Consider the following 20,881-nt stretch of genomic DNA (forward strand, 5'->3'; position numbering starts at 1 on the left):
GAGGGAAATCCTGAAAATCTGGAAGCATTGGTCTAAAGTCAAATCATATATCCAGTAGACACATGGAGTCACTGGATCACCTGTATGAATGTGGTGTGATCAATTAGGAAACCAATGAATATGCTGTCCCTAGTTCCCTTTTCATTCAAGCAATGCGTCATTGCCTTATCTTCCAACCAGCATTCAGGACCATGAATGGTTGGTTGAGGGCTATATCCCAACACGAGATCATTATGTGAAACTTTGGCCCATCAAGCAAAGAATTAAGCAGAGACCTCAATTTTGCCTCTTTTTGAAGCACATGTAGCTAAAATATCCATCAATTTTCCTCTCATTTTAATTCCTGACCAGATATGGTCATGAGCAGGAGTTGGCAAGCCCAAACTAGAGTGGGAATTGAGTGAGAATCAGATTTCCTATGTATCTGGCTGATTGCATTAACACAGTGCACTAACCAAGAATTTATATTGATTGATGAAATGTGTCAAGTGATCATGATCCCAAAGCCATTAATTCCACCTTTGAGCAAGTTAGTTCCAGAAAGCTTTTTTCCCTCCAGGTTCAGATATCCATTCTTCATTTGACCAAGGCTTTGAAGTTAGGGGGTAAAGTGATGTGGACATCCATTAGTCTGAAAATGGGGGATGGAGAAGGTACCACCACTACACAGCCTTGTTAAAGACCCAAGCCGCTGCAAAGAAAATAGGAGTGGGAATTGAAGCACACCACAATGTACGACATCGGAAGGGATATGGGCAGCAGGCAACCAAAAGTAAGGGGGTACAATAAGATATCACGACTAACCATCCTCATCCCTCTGCATACACCTCTAAAACTCTGAACTAAACAAGACCATACCTCTACAGCACAACAAACCACACGCCCTTCACTACACTGCAACAATGAAACAAACCACACATAGCCTCGCAACAACAGCACATGACGGATACTGACCGAAAATTCACAACCACGCTCATCGAACTGAAGCTGCCAACAGCACATCACAGCTCTCTTGCTATTTTGTCCCACTCAGTCCTACTAACTTCCCCCACACCTTACCCTCTTGCTTTACAGATCCACCAGACCACGCAGGTGGTGATAGTGTGCTGTATAAAAACATTTCACATAACATAACATTTCATTACGAGATAACTTAAAGTGCAGCCGAGTGTCATCTGCAGAGGAGTGCATAAGTGTCCAATGTGTGGGTATTCTTGTTAGGATTGTGCAATATAAACATGAAAAACATCATTGTTCACTGATGTAATACACATGACAAGGTACGTGGCAAAAGGGCAATTATTTCTACTCGTCAAAGGTTTCATTTGCTGGGGTTGCCTGGGGCACTTGTAGCCCAACAGTAGCTTTGTGAATCTCGACATAGATCCATAATTTCTAATTCTGTCCTCCAGGATTGAACAGAACTTTCAGAAAATACACACAAGTACAATACTCTTCTTTGTGGCCAAATCCCAGGATGTGTATGAATAACAGGACTCACCCCGCCACTGACAGGTCCGTAGGAATGTCCAGAGGTGTCAGGTTCCTCTATGTACAACGTGTAGAAATCCGGCCTGGTGAGCAACAGGTAAACAAAGAAACATAGAAAGAAGACGTGAGACGTTAACCAATCAGAATGTCACCCACTTGCCCATTTTCCACAATGTAAGCACATAGTTTGTATTACCTCTCCGGTTGGGGTAAGTCTAGCCAGTTCAAGATGGTTGTAATTCGTTCTTCATACAGAGCAGACCTACAATAACAGTACCGTAAAATAAGCAATGTTCCATTTCCTTACATATTTGTGTACTCATTTGATGTACTGTAGATTATCATGTGGTAGAACAGTTTCCAACCAATATCATCTATTGGTAACCGGTTATAATGCCAATAGGAAATACTGCATACGATTATTTCATCAAACTAACATTGCTCACAAAATATATTCAAAAATCGTGGGGCATTTGTTTAAATGTCATGGTCTTGCAGTGGGCAATGGTAGTGAGTTTTCTTGTTTGTAGCCAAAATAATAATTGGATAAATGATACAGGGGAATTTTTTCAATAAAAATAAAGTAACCACTGGTGCATCTCTTCTCCAGTAGTGCAGTTCAGACACAATTATATATTTGTACTCTACAATTATAAAAGTATGTTTTGGGGTACAAAGGGCAACAGAAGGAAAGCAAGCTTGTAGGTAAAGGTTGGAGGTTAGCACGGAGGGAAAAAGGGAGGTAACAGTGAGAATCCAATCTGTTTTAACAAGAGGATTATTTGCTGAAAACAGAGTCATTACCAACAGTTGTTTATCCTTCATAATTAAAATCCATTCACATTGCAAAGTGAAAGAAATTGAATTCACGGTGTATCATCTGTTCCTGAAATCTTCCTTAGAATGAAAAACACCTAGCACATATTTACACAGATTTATGAATTTGTTTAAACGTGTCTCTCGGTTCCCTGCATCAGATGTGATACTGAGTGTACAATTAAATAAAAAAATGTATAAACGTGCACAACCACAGAAGGAAGTTCCTTGGTGCATTCTTTTCTCATGCAACAACATAGTTGTTGATGAATCTAAGAAAATAAATTGCAAAATCCCAGAACATCTGGCGAAATTGCACTTTCTGTTCCAATTGAACCATGTCCTCGAGTTGAATTTGCCCTTTTTCGCTGCCAAATGGGACTCCAAGTGAGGAATAATAGAAATGGTCAAGTAGATATATAATTAAATGATACTAAGAACGGGGAAATCAAACCGCTTAGGGGACGTGTGCCATAAATGTACTATGAGTAACTCTAACTTACCCTTGACTTAACCTGTAGGGCTATTCGATTGACAAGGAAGTTACTAAGAGGAACTCTGACTTATGCCACATGACTAACTAGGAATTAACCTTTGTGACGTAGACGCTTATTCACCTATCGAACTGGAAGATATCCTAGAGATGCAGGGAATCAATTCATCAATTGGTGATCACCAGGGTCTCTTGTATCGATTTCTGTAAGAGTTTGTACTATTAGCTGTATGCTTATGGTAAGATGTATTTTGTATCTACTTCCGGAGGCCTCATCAGACACATTGGAGGGTGTCACTTCCTGTGATGACATGATGGATGATTCTATTATCTCTCAACTTATGATTTTGATCAAATAAAACAAGTGATTTTACGCACTGAAATGTCAGTGCTTTAATTACATATTGGAAGAACCCTGTTAGAAGCACGGTTCTAGAAAGGAGTTGCAGATTGCATCCAATTTATCACATTTTCCTCTATTTTTGAAAAATAATCGCTCTGTTTCTGTGTGTTTACGCCCATTTTTCCACACACATCTCAATTTTCTGATTTTATTTCCGATTTCCAGTGCTTCAAAATAATTCTCCTGGCTATCCGAATGGTCCTTCCCATACAGAGGGCCTCATTACGACCCTGGCGGAATAGGTTAACAGGTACCGCAAATGGATGCAGACCGTTAAACCCATTCCGCCTGATTAGGAGGTCCCCTCGCGGGACCTGGTAAGGACGCCTGGTAAAACCAGGCGTCGTTACCGAGTCCCGCGAAGGGACCCGGGAGCTAACAATGGCCCGGTCGTAATCGGCCCATTGTTAGCATTGTTCCCATTCAGGGAACCCGGACCCGGTTTTGGAGGCAGCCATGCCGCCAATAGCGTCATGGCTACCTCCAAAGCCGTAATGAGGCCCTGAGTCTCTCATAATGAGATTGTTATTAGATCGAGATACAATTTCATATGGGACTCGGATTGATACACCTCACATTAGGAGGTTTGCCGCTGCATGCCATATCTTTTGTAACTATGGGCCTCATTATGACCCAGGCGCTAAGTGTTTAACGGCGCCGTAAAAGGCTGCAGCGCCGTTAAACACCTAGCGCCTAATTACGAGGTCCCTTTGCGGGACCCGACCTCAACGGCTGGTTTTACCAGCCGTTAAAGTAGGGACCCGCAAAGTGACCTTGGTGCTAATTACGGTACCGCAATTTGCGGTACCGTAATCAGCGCCTTCCCCATTCCCATTGAGCCCTATGGGGCAAAAATGGGAATGGGGAAGGGCCATGGCGGCATGGGGAATTACCGCCCCACCAACCACAGAATGGGGTGGTAATTCCCCATTCCGCCATGGCAGACTCCGGCATGGACCATGGTGCTAGTAGCACCATGGTTTAGCGCCGGAGTCCTAATGAGGCCCTATGTCTGTTAGGCACTTTGTTCATAATTCCTTCATCCACATTTTTGTATGCAGATTGTGTCTCCCCTACCTTACGAATCAGCCACTGCATCAATTGACTGCAGAGTCATGAAGAAAACTTCTCTGAGACTGCTACTTTTCAATTTTTATATTAGACCATTAGCATATACTGTTCACATGGCTTATTATTTTTTATGTATGAGGGTGGCATTCAGACTGTCCTCCAACTGGACGACAACTCGGTATCCTCCTTGGACAGTTTTTGAAAATATGGTTGAGTAATAAACGCCTTAAATTCAATCCATCCAAAACAGAGATTTTGCTTTGTAGATTGCCAGGTCTAGCCATTCTCTGGCAGAGCCGGATATTACCTGGATGATCAAATCATGGCCTACGTCATTAGGCCAATTCCCTTGGTATTCTTTTTGATTGCTCATTGTATTTTGCATACCAAATTAGGCAACTATCCTCAGCTTGTTTCTTTTTTCTCCAATCCTCACTAAGATTTATTTATTATTTTCTCTTTTCTCACAAAGTACAGATGAGGAATACCTTTATTTCTAGAAGGCTTGGATATTGTAACTCACTTTATCTAGCTAGGTATCTAGGGTTATCTTCAGCAGATAATTCAAAACCCGACGGCGTGTGTTTTAAACTGAGCTGCAGAGATCATGTTTCATCAGTACTTCATACCCTTTAATGGCTTCTGGGTAAAGGCAGAGGTGGTCATTCCTAGTTTGGCAGATTTACCAGTGGTGAATCCACCAATCGGAATTACCATTAATGGCGGGATACCACCTTGGAATTGGAGGAGGAAAGTTCTCCATATTCCGAGGTGGTGTTATTCCCCATTTCTTTGTCCAAAAGGACTCCATTAGGGTTTGACGGAATTATCACTGGTGGTAATGCCGCTGGTGGGAATTCGTCCACTTTTTGGAGGTAAACTGGAAGAGGTTTTTCCTCCACTTTACCTCCAAAGTCATTTGGCAGTTTGGTAAAAGTGGCAGTAATTCCGTTAGCGCCACCCTTTTACTGCATGCCAAACTCGGTCAATTCCCTTTGCCTGGTACACAAAGATCTTGACTCCCATGGCCCTAGTTCTCTCACACATAGATTTACACCTTTCCTTCCAGTGAGGACACTTCGATCTTGTAATAAAGCCGTGTTATCTGTGCCTGAATTATATCTAGGATGCTGGGGCTGGAGATCTATTGCAGTAAAGGCACGCCCGGATTTCATTGCTTGTCCAATCACGATTAATTGATGATCTCCTTACTTTCAGGTGCTATCTTAAGACCTTTTCTATTTCCATGAAACTCAAACCAGATGATGTTGCTGGATATGTCATCTTTATGACCACGTTTGAGTTCTTTGTATCGTGTCCTGTCAGGAAACTACCAAGCTACCCCCTGAACCCATCACCGCGTGTAAGGGAAGTCCTTAATTCTACAGAAAACCGGAATGGTAATTTTGCAGAGGCTGCCTTTTAGTGCAAAACATGTGGAAACAGAATACAATTTTCAGCAGTACCTGTGCACACCATGCAAAACTAAAGTTGCATGCGCCTATATCAAACAGTGATCCACTGTACTTGCTGCACCTCAGATATCATGGTTCATCTGAGCTATGGTGTCTGTTAGTGTGTCGTCCGCTGGTTTTTCCCTGCCTGGTCTCTACTACCTTGTTTCCATTTCTCCCATGCTTGCTTCCCACCTGTTGCTTGTCTCTTTGTCCCCCTCTTATTTATCCCCAGCCCTAGTCCTTCTTGCTGACTTCCTGTTGCCGAACCTTGCCTGCCACAAGGATTCTGCTTTAGTCTAGGCCCTTAGTTGTGTGATCCTATTACCTAATTTACTAAAGAACCTTCGTTTTTTAATCTGGACTGACATTTGGATGGTGTTGCAGCTTGTTCCTTGGTCTTGTTCTGAACTTTTCGATTTTGACAGACTGTGAATTGGATTCTTATATGAACTTGGGCCTTACTTAGCGTCCTCGTGCGGTAAGATATTTCTGAAGCAGCATTCTCTGCTTGTGCCACAAGGACCTCGGGCTCTGTTTGCAGACCAATCAACCCAACGGGATACGCTTACTTTCTTCATTATAAGGAAACATGTGCCCACTTACCCACAGCTACTTATAGTAATGTTAGCTTAATGTTGTGAGTGCTTTATTTGTATGCACACTTGCTAGTCTGTCCTTGGTCTTTTTTTCTTGCAGATTTGGGTTGGTCTCTGTGCCCATTAATTCCCCACGACCTTTCATTTCCCTTTGGAGGCTTGGATGTATAGTGACTGCCCAACCCCTGGCACTGGGAAAGATCTGTGAGGGTTAACTTGCCGCACATCTCCTTATAACACGTTGTGGAACATATTATTATCATTTTCTTTGAAATGAGATCCCACCCAGTGTCCACACAGGGAGGGGATGCCTGATACCAGTCCAATTATAATAAACGAGGCTGTTATATACATTCAGCACACCTCTGACTCTGATGTCATAAGGATGCACCTACAACCTGATGAGCAAGATATACAGGGACTGACCTACTAGGTTCTGTCCACGTGGCAGTCCGGAAGGGCTGAATGAGGAAGAGTGTGGCAGTCCGGAAGGGCTGAATGAGGAAGAGTGATCCCTATCCCGAGGTAAGCCAGCTGAACTCTTGCATGATGCGATAATAGGGACACTAGTAGGTCCTCAAAGTCGTTTCGAGTGAAGGAGCTACTATAATTTTTCTAAATCCTTACAGTCTCTCTTCTTGCACAGTAGAGATTGTGTTTCCTTGGAACTGTGCATGATCCAGGTCTTAACCATAGGGACCCGTCCCTAGGCATAAGGAAGAGTTGAAGTTAGAACATAAAAGCGTGCACACGCTTTACCAGCTAAAGGGAGGAGGACTTCACAGTTTTACTTAGATTTATGATTTCTATATATTTAGCATACAGACCCAACTAACAGGGACTCAAACATTTCTCCTACAGGACTTCTCCTGTGACAGACTGTACAGTATCTTTAACCTTATAAGATGCTCGTATAGAATCAGGACTGCTAGAATACAATTCTACCAGGTTAAGGATTATAGAAACACACCATAAGAAAACCTATATGAGCATAACAATACACGTATCATAATGCATATGAACAGAATATACTGTACTAAATTAGATCTATATGTTTAGATTAAAGATTACTTGATTGAAGATTACAAACACACCATGTACAGCTCCTGGAGAAGGGATTCCTCCCGAAACGCGTCAAACTCACAAAAGAATGTCTTGTTACTATTGTATTCATATAAATAGTTTGTTCTTTTGCACTTGGTCCAAATGTGAAATCCATAAATATATCTATATATATTTTTTTCTTTAAAATGGTGTGAAAGTATTTTCTTGAAAAATAGTTGAATCTACCCAAAACTAAACTATTGTTCCACTTAAGAACCATTCAGATAAAATTCTGCTTTACATTAAAAAATTGACTGGTATCCAGTAGTAACAGGTGAGAGGGACACAGAAGTGTTCCACAGATTGTGGTCACTTTCTGTCTGTCTCAGGGTTAACATCGTGCCCAGATCACCATTCCTGACATTTCAACAGTTCCCCAAACTGGGAGGTGCTTCTTCCCTTTTTCCTCGGATTATAATTTCGATGATCGTTTTAGTACTGGGATAGGTGATAAGATCATGTGTTCTTTACTTAAGTGGTAACCAAACTTTACTCTGTTAAGGAAGACATGCAAGCAGAATTACACACTTCTTTGTCTCATTTGTTAAGAAAAGGCTTCAGTATTTGCTTCCAGTCAAAAGGTATGTCAATTTTTCAATAGGTTATTACCAAAATGCATAATTCCATTTGAGTGTCGCAGGCGATACAGTGGTCATAAATTGCATCCGTCAATGTGAGCCCACTCCTGCAGAATGCGCATTCTGCATCATTCATCGCCTTTGTTCACACAGCCCACCTGAGCCTACCATAGAGCTGGTGCATTGAGCTCCTGCATCCAGCTTCCACCATTAATCATGATGCTTAACCAGTCAACAGGACTTATTAGCACAAAGATATAAATATTTTCCTCCACTAAACCAATCAGCATGTTCATAATGTTTTTTCTGGGGTTTTCACACCGTGAAAACCCCAGCATGAGCCGAAACACGTGTCAATAAAAAGGGCTCTCCCACAGGAATTTTGTGATATAAACAATTTGTAGCATTTTTTTTTCAAAAATCAGTTTTTATAACTCAATGCAAGTGTGGCACAGTCACAGTGTGAAAACCCCAGAAACTTATTTTAAAACCTCGGAGGTTCACACCGACGCGATACCTGCAAATTGCATACCTAAAAGGGCGCAAGGCCTAAGAAGTTCACCCCCAACAACTACCCACTTTTACTTGCATGTTCATAATTTGTCCTTAATCTTTGTTATTGGCCTAATTCCAAACATTCCAACTTCAGAAGTCGCCAGGCAGCCAGCACTGCATACATTATATTATTTTATTTGACCACAAAGTTCTGAAAGCGCTGTCGACCTAAGGAGGGGTCATTGTCGCTTGTGATGATGCTTTTGCCCAATGCATTACCCTTGCCTGGACTTCGCTTCAGGCAACAACCTGGAAGCAGATGTTGTTCCTCCAACCATGACCTCTCGCTGAGTCTATGAAGCCTAAATGTACTTAGATCATATGACAGCAGGCAATTTCCCCTCATTATGCACCTCGAGCCCTCAACTAACGGTTTGAGACATTATCACCCATTAATAATAGCAGCTGTCATTGCCTGGAACCATAAATAAATTTCTAAAATTGTGAGAAGTGACCTGCACAAGGTATAATATTTCTAAGTGTGTGCTGAGCATGCATTATTGAAGAATCACTTACCAAGTAGGTACCTTCCACATGCAACAGTACATGGATGTGGTCGGCATTGTATTGTAAGGGATTTAGATGTTTATCAAGGCTTTTGATAAGTGGTCTTGTATACCCTGATATGATACCTTTGTTGACCATTATATAGAAGGTATCAATTGAGTAATTATTGGAGAATCAAAGAAAAAACATTTTCGACAGAAGAATATATTCTAAGAATGATCTAGTAACTTACTTGTTATACAGCTTGTATAAATTAGGAAAAGTGCCATTGATTTTGACATCAGACCCAGGCCAAAAGTATGTGCCAGCTTTCAAATTTTGATGCATCGCAGTCAGCCATATCTGTAAGAAACAGAAATGTAGATTTTTTTAAACAAATACATAAAATCATAACTCTTTGACGTTTTGTGGTGCCTTTGCATGTATGCATTAATTGTGAATACAGTGCAAGAACAGTAATTATACTTTCCTTACCTGTAGATAGAACAAATAAGAGTATGAGTTTGCTTCTACCTTGTACATTAATCATCCTAAAGCCACATAGAATCTATACATGACGACACTATCATTGTCCTGTTAGTGTTATTTTTGGATGTCTCGGGGCTTTTTATAATGGTCTGTTTTTGTCTTTAGAAAACAATGCAGGGATTTTGAGCATTCGAATAAGAAATTTCGTGCATTGAAAATATTGCATTTTCTCATTAATATAGCATTACACGATGCCCATACAGCTCATGAAAACCTCAATATAGAGACCTATATACATGTCTGCTATAAGCAAAGCTGAAACATACTTCCAAAATACATCTGCCTAGGCTAACCCCTGAATAACTACCATTCTGCAAATTCCTGGGAGACACATTTTCGCTGTACTCTTAGAGTAGCAGTTTGATGTTAAAAAAACAAAGGTATCATAGCTTTTTCATTATCATCTAGACTACGTACTGTCAATAAACCTGCTGGAAACCAAATGCCCTAAGTTTTTTTTTGTTGGAAGGTCATCTCACCCTGTCAAAATCTTTTTCCAAATCTTTGCTAATACCAGCCATAGGTACGTCATTTCTCATTTTCAAATCAGTGAGACTGTTCTGATGTTATTATACCTGAACCTTGACAAAAAACATCTCCTATTGTCTATTCCTGGTTTGGGAGGTAAAGTAATTAACGATATCTCCATCATTTTAGCTTTGACACTTTAGAAGAAGGTCAGTGAAGATTGTTCTTAATATGGGTGTCATATTTCTGTTGTAGGGCATATCAAATTCTACGGGGAGCCCATCTGGGCTGGGACATTTACCCAATTTCAGAAGACCAATGGCTGGGTCTATTCTTTCAGCTGAGGTATCTTTACTCATATTTACCCAATCATCGTATCGCATGTGAGTAAGATGCCCCATTTGTATGCGGTTGTCTAAACAAGGCACTTTTGCTTCTGTATCATCATTGTCAAGATTCTTATAGTAGTTCTCAAAAGCCATGTTAATGGTCTTATTGACCAACACTACTTACCAGTTGTATTTGCAATGGAAGCAATTAGTCTAATAGTATCTATTATTTAAAGCCTTCAATATACTATCCAGCTAGCTCTGTCTCTTCTTTCTCTGCAAGATTTCCTGTTGTACAGTAATCCATATTCGGATTTACTGTCTAATACATTTGATTGATTTAGAGCAGGTTTTTTCTAGCAGCACTAAACCTGATTCGTATAATCAGGTGGCATAAATATCCTTTCCTAGTTCATTTGGCTCCTCAGAAGATTTTTCCTTTTTTTGCAGAAGTGAAACTTATCGTTTGGCCCCTAATATGCTTTTATTGGATCCTGTGCAGATCCTTGGTTATCTACAAAGTCATCATTGCTTTTCCAACATTATATTATTTCCATACCCAAATTATCTGCAAACTAACTATTCTCTAGGCAATGGTGTTTTGACTGCGGTATTTACACATGAAGGGATTGGAGCCCTCTATGTTAATGTTATTTTATTTATTTGTTTAACATTTTTTAGTTTAAAAATTGAACGTCTAAAATATGTACATATTCAATACAATTAAACCATACAAAAATCATACAATCAAAAATACTATACCATACTCTTTATTAAATCCTTAGGATCAATACACTTAGGTTCATAAGAGCAGAACACAAATGTACACAGGTTATTAGACACCAAAGTATGATCCGACACAATGATGTTGCTCAGATCCACTAAGTGGATCCTATTCAGGCAGGCCAAAGATAACAAGAAGTAATCAATTCTTGATTATCTTTCATACATTGGAGGAGAAAAGGTACATTCTATTTCATAAAGATGTATAGTTCACCACAAATCTCTAGATCAAAGATCACTTTCAACATGTGTAGTTTATTATTGTATCAATGTCCTGTAGAAGCATGGCTAGCTGATCTATCCAACTATCGCTAAAGCCTGACATTATCATCCCCAAATTAGTTGTCTAAATTAAAAGACCTAACCTGCAAAATCATAAATAATACAGGTTATGGTTAGAATTGGGCACTGTGAGGGATCATAAATGTGAAGCTGACAACTTGTGAACGTTTTTCAAATGATGCCCTTTTATTAACTGAAAAGTTTGAATAAACGCCTCACTATCCCTACCCTGATGAGGATTTCCCTGCCTAAAATAAACTAAACTAAAGGAAAGCACTCTAACAAAACACTCTAACAAAAATGTTTCTGTCCCTCACACTCATATAAACAATACCTCAATAAGGACATATATGACAGTTTACCAGTAACAAATATAACAGTATAAGTCACATCACAATAGCTGCTTCTTCTGATAACCTGGGTGAACTCCCCTTCCCCAGATTCATGAGGGCTTTTCTTTAAATGTTCAAAAAGGATAAGGAAATCCTGTGTCTTAATAAAAAAAGTTCCACTTCAGTTCTCTTTCAAATCCAACTTGACAACACCAAAGGTTCCAACTTGGATTCCAACAATGGTTTAAAATTGTTTTACAAAGTTTTCCTCTTTCCACTTGTAGCCAAGGTCTTGAGACAACTTCTTATCATCAACAATGAATAATTCCAAACCTCCTTAACTTCAAGACAAATGTCTTTGTCAGGATATTTTTGGAACCACTTTAGATTCAGTATTACTTGACCAAAACACTTCAGTGATTGTTCATTTATTTCATCATAAACTTTACCCCACCACAGTACTTCATGACCTTCCACCTGGTTTACTCTCCCCAGGTGTATTACTAATACAACTCTCTTCTCCAGTGTACTCCTGTCAGAAAAGAATAAATGGTTACAAAACCTCTTGGTCTGGTATACTCCCCTGCCAGCCAAGACAAACTACTGCAGTTCTCTATGCAGGTTTACTCTCCTGCCTGAACAGAACCAATTGGCACAAAGTTCTAGGACCTAATATACTTCCTTGTCAGGCCAAAATATTACCTCTAAGTACTTCTGTTGTAAGAGTCAACCTCAAAGGTTTTAACAATGTCTTCTATTTCACACAATTGTTAGAACTGATATAATATTGTTTCGTCCTCATTGTATATGTTGGCCTATGCCCAGATGCTTTGCGAGGAAATTCGTATTGTAAGGTCGTAACCTTAAGTAAATCAAGCCTCCATTTTAGGTTAAAGCCGCCATTTTAGTTTATCGTTCAAAGTCACCCTGTAGTCTAAAATGGCCGTCTTGTGTTCTCTTGTTCTTGCTTTAACCTCTCCAACCTCTGTAGGGGAGTTAATGTCCAACCTGCCTTCAGGCTACATGTTAGGGTCATGTAGACCTTGTCTTTCGTTGACCTCGGATCAGGGGATTCATTGAATCAGCAATGTTAACCCACAAGTATACAAGAACAATAACGCTATCCAAATACGACATGCGAAACACTTGTTTGATCTGTATTAAAGCAATGTGTAAAGAGTGTAACGTTAAACTAAAGAATAATAGTGTGTGTTAGTAAATATGTTGAAAAAGTAAACCGCATGCACGAGATATGTAAATTAGGAAACAAACCTGGCGCAACCCTAGTCCAGTATATAATTAACTTGTAAGAGGCTGGACATCATTATAACAAACTGTATAAATACACTGATGTCCAGCTAGCAAATCCTGCTCATTGCTCACATTGAACCCTGCTGGTGGTCTCTGTGATGTATTGACAGCCAAATAGCTATTTGTGTACTTTGTTCGATACTGTTCAGTTTTGTAATAAAGATTCTGGGAATCTTTACAAGCCCGTGTCGGTGTATTTCTCTTTGCATGGTGTAAAAGCCTTAATATTGTATTTTTCTGATTCCACAGATGGCGCCCGAATAGGGACCCTCAAGATTGACTTCGTCTCGTTGAAGGTTGGCTCGGCTATCGGACCGGGATCGGACGGTGCCAACAGAAATGGTCACTCTGGACGAGAAGTGAATTGCTCGACAGAACTGCACGATCCGATCCCTGAAAGGTGAGCTGTAGCCCGAGACGACGTCTTGACGAGGGTCCATATATCGAAGTGGGTAAATTTGCCGAAATCACAAGACACGTGGGTCCTTAGCAGTGTCCTTAGTAACCCGATCGGGCCTCCCAGTCCTTTGGTAAGGTGAATCGTGTCCCGATTCTTAATTTAACCCTGACAATTTGAATTTGGCGCATTGTACTCGTGAGCACAATTACTTGACCAGGTAACACCAGAACAGTGATATGCCTGGGAAATTGTCTGCCTGCTTTAGGGCATTATTCCGCAGCGACAGACAATGTTTGGAAGATAGCCGTCCCGCACCACAGGAGGGGTCGCCAGCATGTACTATGTACTGTAAGAAAGGCTTTGGTAGTATAGCATTTAATGACATTTGGCACAGACAGACCAGAGATAATTCTAATCTCCTATGGCCGACCAATGGTAGTTTTGAAATCCCTCATATAGAATATCTAGAGTCTGTATTAGTAAAGAAAAAGGCTAGACCTGCAGCATTTGACGCATTGCATAGTTGGAAAACAGAAGCTTTGCAGCAACAAAAGAGTAGAGAGAAACATATGCGTAGACATATGACAAGTGTCGAAAAGGCATGGTTATATGCTCAAAATAAACAATTGGAGTCAGTTAGGAACACGGACAGGGCGTTTCAATTAGGCATTCAGAAAATGTACCCTTCAAAAGATTTTCCTACATCAGATGAATTGATCAATAAACTTTTGCATGAACGAAGGCCCGGTGCCTCCGCGCCACCTCCGTATTTCCCTCCTCCTGGCGCTTTGCCCCTTCCCGTTGTTATTCCCCCTCCTATAATTCCTCCGGTCCTCCCTGCTGCTCTTCCTGTTCTTCCAGCCGCCGCTCCTTTGCCTGCCCCTTTGCCTCCGCCTGTTGATATTCAGAATGTGCCTACTCTTCCTCTTCCAAGTGATTCTGCATTGCTTGTAGTAGACCAGGGAGCGAGACTAAGGGTTGTGGCTCGTAATACTGTGTCCCCAGACAAAAAGAATGAATTGATTGCTTGGGCTAAACATTGTATGGAGAAGGGTGAACAAGCTGATGTTTTTTCCACACTCAAAAATTTAAAAGGTATTCCTGAGAAAAATGTTTTTATTGAAGGATTAGGGACTCATTTGAGTATAATGTGGAATAGATTTAGCGATGTAGATTTCCCACAGGGGTTACGGGATTTGAACGCCTTAGCGTTCTCCCGAGATACTGCGGAGAAGTTATATGAGCATGTTGAGAGGATTTTTGAGTATAGGAAGGAGTTGGAAGGGTTACAGAATGAGGAAGCAGATGGTGGTAGTTTAGGTACTATGTACTTACAGAAACGGTTTTCTCCTTGCCGTGAATTAAAAGGTGAGGAAGCGCAAATTTGTATAAAGGATGCGATAAGATGGATTTCGGATATGTCGATAACTCTACATGAAGTATATGACACATATAGTCAGTATACGATAGAAATGCAAAAGAAGGTGATAGAGGTGATGGTAGAGTACCTGCAGAATGAGTGTGTAAAAAGAAAGATTTGTTGTCCCGCAGAATTGTTGAGTGTTTATAAGAGAGCCTTTTCGATTGATACTTCTTCGACTGCCTTAGCGCTTGATTTGGCTCTATTGCTTAGTAAGCGTTCGGAGCTGCCTACTTCTCAGTTGCCTATGAGAGAGGTCCCTCCGACATTTGTCCCGAAAGTTGAGATTGCGGCCGATGCTGGACGAGGAATACTTGCGGTGGACATTCCTGCACATTACGTATCCAGGGCTGGACGGGGAACTAAAAGAGGCCCTGGAAATAATTACTGGGGACCAAAAGAGGCCCTGATAATAAAGTTCAAAGTGGCCCCAAATTACACATTTTCAGCAAGCCCAATGCTTTTCCTATGAGAAAATTTGGAAATACCACAGAAAAGAGGCCCAGGGTGCAGAGGCCCACCGGGAAATCTCCAGAGTTCCGTATAGGCCAGTCCACCCCTGTACGTATCGCAGTTTGTTCACGTCCCGTTTTCAAGACAGGAAGTGAACACCATAAAGCAATCTATTCCCGATGTAAGAAAGAATCCGACCGGGTTCTATAAAGAAATAGAGTCGGTCTTACAGTTGTCGGTATTCACCTTAAGTGATATTGATTTATTATTTCCCGTACTCCTGCCAGTCGATTTGTGGAAACAGATTAGGACTCTAGATGATATACCTGGGTTGGGAGATACATGGGATAACATGGTTAGGTTAGATAGAGAAAGACCAGCTGGCGAACGACCGCCTCAAGTGATATTAACCTTGCCTGATAGAATTATTGTAAAACTGAAAACTATAGTTCCTGAAAAAAGAATCATTTGGGACAAGCTTACGGCCTGTGTCCAAGGAAAATCTGTCAGATTTGCTCCCTGAGTTAACGGATTCCTTTCCAACCACGGTGTCCCTTATGCCCTCCTGCTCACCTGCTGACTCTTCTTTAGTCTGGAGTCCAAATCTCCTCCTTCTCAAAGCTTCTTCTCTGGAAAGCAGATGGGGTCTGCCTCGAGAGGAAGCCACCCTGCCCCTCTGACTCGGGGCCTAAGGGGGGCCCCCGAACCGGGGCAGACCAATGCAGGGGAAAAAGCCAACCGGCATAAAAAAAACCCTTTTGATGGAGTACGCAGGCTGGATACCGGATTGAAATGATATGCAGGCCAAGACCAACCGACCAGGAAGGGAAGACCAGGGGAATGGCTGAGGACAATCTGAAGCGGAATACAAGGAAAGAAGAGAAGCTTGGAGGATTGAGAGGGTAAGGGAAAGAGAGGGAGTAGAATACCACGAGGAGAAGTTCTAGACTGCAAGCAGAGCAGAGCCAAGGCTAGTAGAGAAGAGCCAAGACTAAGGGATAATAGGGGAGAGGTAAGTGGAACACGGAGGACAGAGACAGGAGCGTACTAACCCGGAAGCCTAACGCGAATGGGTTGCAACGCGCGGACTTCCGGGTTGGCGCTCCTGATAAAGAGCGCCGTTGGAAAGACGTCCGAACGCTAGAACGCTGCCGGAGAACGTGCGGCAGCGTAGCGGCCATGTCAATGGCCGCTCCAGCGCCAGCGTCTCCATAAGCACCAGCGATCGCGGCCGCGGCCGCGGTCGCCGAGCGTGACAGTATGCCTCCCTCCAGACCCCAACCCACCGGGCTTCCCCGGATGAGTTCGGTGAAAACTTTTTAACAGTCTAGGAGCATGAACATATGACCAGGGTTCCCAAGAATTCTCTGAACTAGGGTAGTTCTTCCACGACACAAGGTATTCCAATCTGCCTCTGCGATATCTGGAATCTAATATGTCAGACACTTCATATTCTTCAGGGATAGACTGTGGATTGCACATAAGTCTAGTGGTCCTTTTAACAGGAGTGTTTGGGTCCACTAGACGGAAGAGAGAGGAGTGAAAGACTGGGTGAATCCGAGACATGGACTTGGGGAGTTGTAGTCGATAAGCCACCGGGTTAATCTTCTTGAGTATCTTGAAAGGTCCGATAAACCGGGGTGTAAGTTTGGTTGGGTGGACCCATTTAGGCAAATATCTGGTGGACAACCAGACTCGCTCTCCTTCCTTCCAATCAGGACCCGGTAAACGAGCTCGATCAGACACTTCCTTATACCTGCGTCTGGCGGATACCAGACTTCGTTGGGCGGTAGAGTGAGCTGTAGTTAGTTGATCCAATGAGGATTCGATGGTGGGTATATTAGAGGGAGAAGAGAAGACTGGTAGTATGCTTCTCGGGTGAAAGCCATAAGAACAAAAGAAAGGGCTGAGTCCAGTTGCCGAATGTACAGCGTTGTTATACGCGAATTCGGCGGTGGGTAGAAGACTCACCCAATTGTCTTGATTCTTGTTGACATAACATCGAAGGTATTGTTCCAGGGATGCATTGAGGCGTTCTGTCTGACCATTCGTCTGAGGATGGAAACCGGATGACAAGGCTCTCTCGATACCCAACCGTTGACATAATGCTCCCCAAAATCGAGAGGTATATTGAGAGCCCCGATCAGAAATAATTTTATCCGGAAGTCCGTGGATTCTGAATATGTCCCTAAGGAATACTTCTGCCATTTCTGTAGCGGATGGTACTCCTTTAAGTGCCGAGAAGTGGGCCAGCTTAGTGAATGAATCAACGGTTACCATGAGACATGTCAGCCCCTGGGATCGGGGCAGGTCAACTATAAAGTCTGTGGATATTTGAGACCATGGTTGGCTTGGTAATACTGGTTGCATCAACAACCCATAAGGCTTATGAGTGGGGTTCTTGTTTTGGGCGCAGATCATACACGACTTACAGTGTTGTTTCACGTCGTGAGAAAGAGAAGGCCAAAAGAAGGAGCGAGAGATTAATTCCAATGTACCTTTGACACCTCTATGACCGGCTGTAACATGGTCGTGACCCCATTCCAGAATCTTCAATTGTAGGGGTTTAGAAGGTATGTACAACCGTTGCCCCACCAGTAAAAGTCCTTCAGACCAACGAAGTTGAGGATGTAAGACGCCCGGCACCGAGGTTGCCAAATCGGGATGAGTAGCGGTCTTAACTTCTTGAAGAAATGACGAGACTATTCCCACTATTCGGTTCCGAAAAAACATCTTCTGACCAGAAGACGAAGAGTGATAATCGGAGGACTGACACCTCGATAGAGCGTCCGCCAAGCTGTTCTGAGTGCCTGGAATATAGGAAATAGAAAAGTCATATTGGCTGAAGAAATGTGCCCAGCGAACCTGTCTGGAGTTTACACATTCCATGTTTCGAAGAATTTTTAAATTCTTATGATCTGTACGTAGAGTGAAAGGATGTGAACCGCCTTGAAGTAGATGTCTCCACTCTTCGCAGGCCACCTTGAGAGCTAGAAGTTCCTTTTCAATTACGGAGTAGTTCAGTTGACTCGCGGATAGAGTCTTAGAAAGATATGCAATAGGGTGTTCCAGTCCGTCCTTGAGTTGAAGAAGTACCGCTCCCAAGGCGCTTGCGGAAGCATCCGCCTCTACTATAAAGGGCTGATGCTGATCAGGTTGTGCCAGAATAGGTGCGGAACAGAATCTCTTCTTTAAGTCCATAAAGGCATGGTTGGCCGTTTCCGACCATTGGAAAGGCTTGGCATCCTTCCTGAGCAATGAAGTAATGGGCAGTACTATTTGAGAAAAATGTCCTATAAACTTCCTATAGAAGTTGGCTAATCCCAAGAATCGTTGGACCTCCTTCAACGACGTGGGTGCTGGCCAACTTAGAATGGAAGACACCTTTCTGGGATCCATGGTTATGCCTTTCAGAGATAAGACATATCCCAAATAAGGAACAGAGGATGCGTAGAAAAGGCACTTTTCCGGTTTGATTAATAGATGTTGGATCTGTAGACGATGAAACACTGTCTGAAGATGGGAGGTATGTTCCGAGAAGGATTTTGAGAAAACCAAGATGTCATCTAAGTAGACAATGACATTGAGGAATAGTAGATCAGAAAATAAGCGATCCATAAAACGCTGGAATATGGCTGGAGCATTAACCAAACCAAATGGCATCACCCGATATTCGAAAAGGCCAAAGGGTGTCCGAAAGGCAGTCTTCCATTCATCACCATCTCTTATCCGGAGAAGGTGGTAAGCACTCCGGAGATCCAATTTTGAGAAGATGGTTGACCCTTGTACAGCTTCCAGTATGTCTGCTATTAAAGGCATTGGATATCGGTCGCGTACCGTGACCTTATTAAGACCTCTATAGTCGATACAGGGCCTTAACTCTGAGGAATCTTTTTTTGGTATGAAGAAAAGTGAGGCTCCAGCCGGTGACTTAGAGGGACGAATGAGACCGTTAGTCAGATGAGAGTCCAAGTACTTTCTGAGCGCCTTCTTCTCTAACAGAGATAAGGAAAACATACGACTAAATGGAACTAAAGCGTTCTCTACCAGCTCAATGGCACAGTCTTCTGGGCGATGAGGTGGGAGATCCAAAATCGGATTATCTCTGAAGACAGCTTGGAACTCGGCCAATTCCGAAGGTATCTTACAAACTTCATGTACTCCTTCTTGTTGAGGAGTGAATACCTGTACCAATTCTTCGGAGGCATGGAGTAGACAGTTTTGCTTACAAGAAGAGGAGGTGAAAGCCAGGGTATTTTGGGTCCAGTCGATGAGCGGGTTGTGTCTCCTTAACCACGGAATACCCAGGATAACCGGAAAATGGGCTGCTCGAATTAGATCAAATTGGATCTGTTCGGTATGCTGAAGAATGCACATCTTCAAGGAGATAGTGGAATGGGTGATGGGCCCCGACGACAGGGGAGAACCATCCACTCCTTCAACCTTCTGGACTTCATCCAATTTTTGTAGTGGGAGACCATGCTCGTGTGCCCACTCAGTGTCCATGAACATTCCTGCGGCTCCACAATCCAAAAGCGCCGTAGTGGTGAAGACCTTTGTTGGGGTTTCCAAACGGATAGATATTGCCATGAGGCGAGAGTCCATGGTGGATGACTGAGATGCTACTGTCACTGTAACATAGGGACTGGTTGTCGGACCTCGGTTACTTGTCCCCTTCAGTTCCGAGGTCGTTCGTTTCCCGAGCGTCTAGGAGGTACTTCCGTACAATTCCGAAGCAAGTGTGAGCCGGATCCACAGTACATGCAGAGACCTGCATCTCTCCGACGTCTTCTTTCTTCGGAGGTTAACGGGGACCGAGCGGAACCAACTTGCATGGGTTCCTCCTTATTACTGGAATGAGACAGTGAGGGCATAGGGTAGGCATTGGATGGAGGGTTGTGATACCCCTTCTGCTTCTTCTTCTCTGCCTTGCGTTCACTAAGGCGGTAGTCGATCTGTGTTACTATTGAGAATAAGTCTGACAAAGTAGTAGGACGGGCTATTCTGGCCAGCTCATCCTTTATCTCCTCCTTCAATCCACGACGGAAAATAGTATATTGGGCCCTTTCTGGCCATCCAGCGTCCGAGGCCAAACGTTTAAAGGTGGAGATGTAAGTCAACAGATCCTGGGGGCCCTGCTGTACATCCAAAAGTTCCTCTGCAGCTACTTGGGTTACTTCAGGTTGTTCAAAGGCCTGACGCAATAAGGCCAGAAAACCCCCATAATCTCTAATAATAGGGTTATTGTTGGTCACAAAGGGGGTGGCCCAAGCCAAGGCATTTCCGCTCATGTTAGATATCATGTACCCCACCTTGGCCTGGTCATTGGAAAACATCAGCGGTCGGAATGCAAAGTAAACGGAACATGCTTCCAAGAATTCTTTTAAGCGTTTGGGGGTACCATCGAATTTGCCTGTGGATAACGACATAGGAGGTAGGTCGGAATCTCTAGGTTCTCGATTGGAGATCATCTGCCGCAGAACTGCATTATCGGCTTTAACATT

General features: G+C 42.6%; 1 protein-coding gene across 2 annotated transcripts in view; it reads right to left on the reverse strand.

Annotated features, from left to right (window-relative positions):
* Positions 1-20,881, reverse strand: part of ENPP3 (ectonucleotide pyrophosphatase/phosphodiesterase 3) — a 759,459-nt gene that overhangs the window by 336,699 nt on the left and 401,879 nt on the right. For both annotated transcript variants that reach the window (XM_069606685.1, XM_069606686.1), the window contains exons 9-11: positions 9,304-9,413; positions 1,688-1,753; positions 1,502-1,574 (exon numbers count right to left, since the gene is read on the reverse strand). In XM_069606685.1, the coding sequence (XP_069462786.1) occupies positions 1,502-1,574; positions 1,688-1,753; positions 9,304-9,413 (249 nt within the window). The remainder of the gene's footprint in view (positions 1-1,501; positions 1,575-1,687; positions 1,754-9,303; positions 9,414-20,881) is intronic.

Source organism: Ambystoma mexicanum, chromosome 4p, assembly GCF_040938575.1.
Source record: "Ambystoma mexicanum isolate Mex_15411 chromosome 4p, UKY_AmexF1_1, whole genome shotgun sequence".
Taxonomy (NCBI): domain Eukaryota; kingdom Metazoa; phylum Chordata; class Amphibia; order Caudata; family Ambystomatidae; genus Ambystoma; species Ambystoma mexicanum.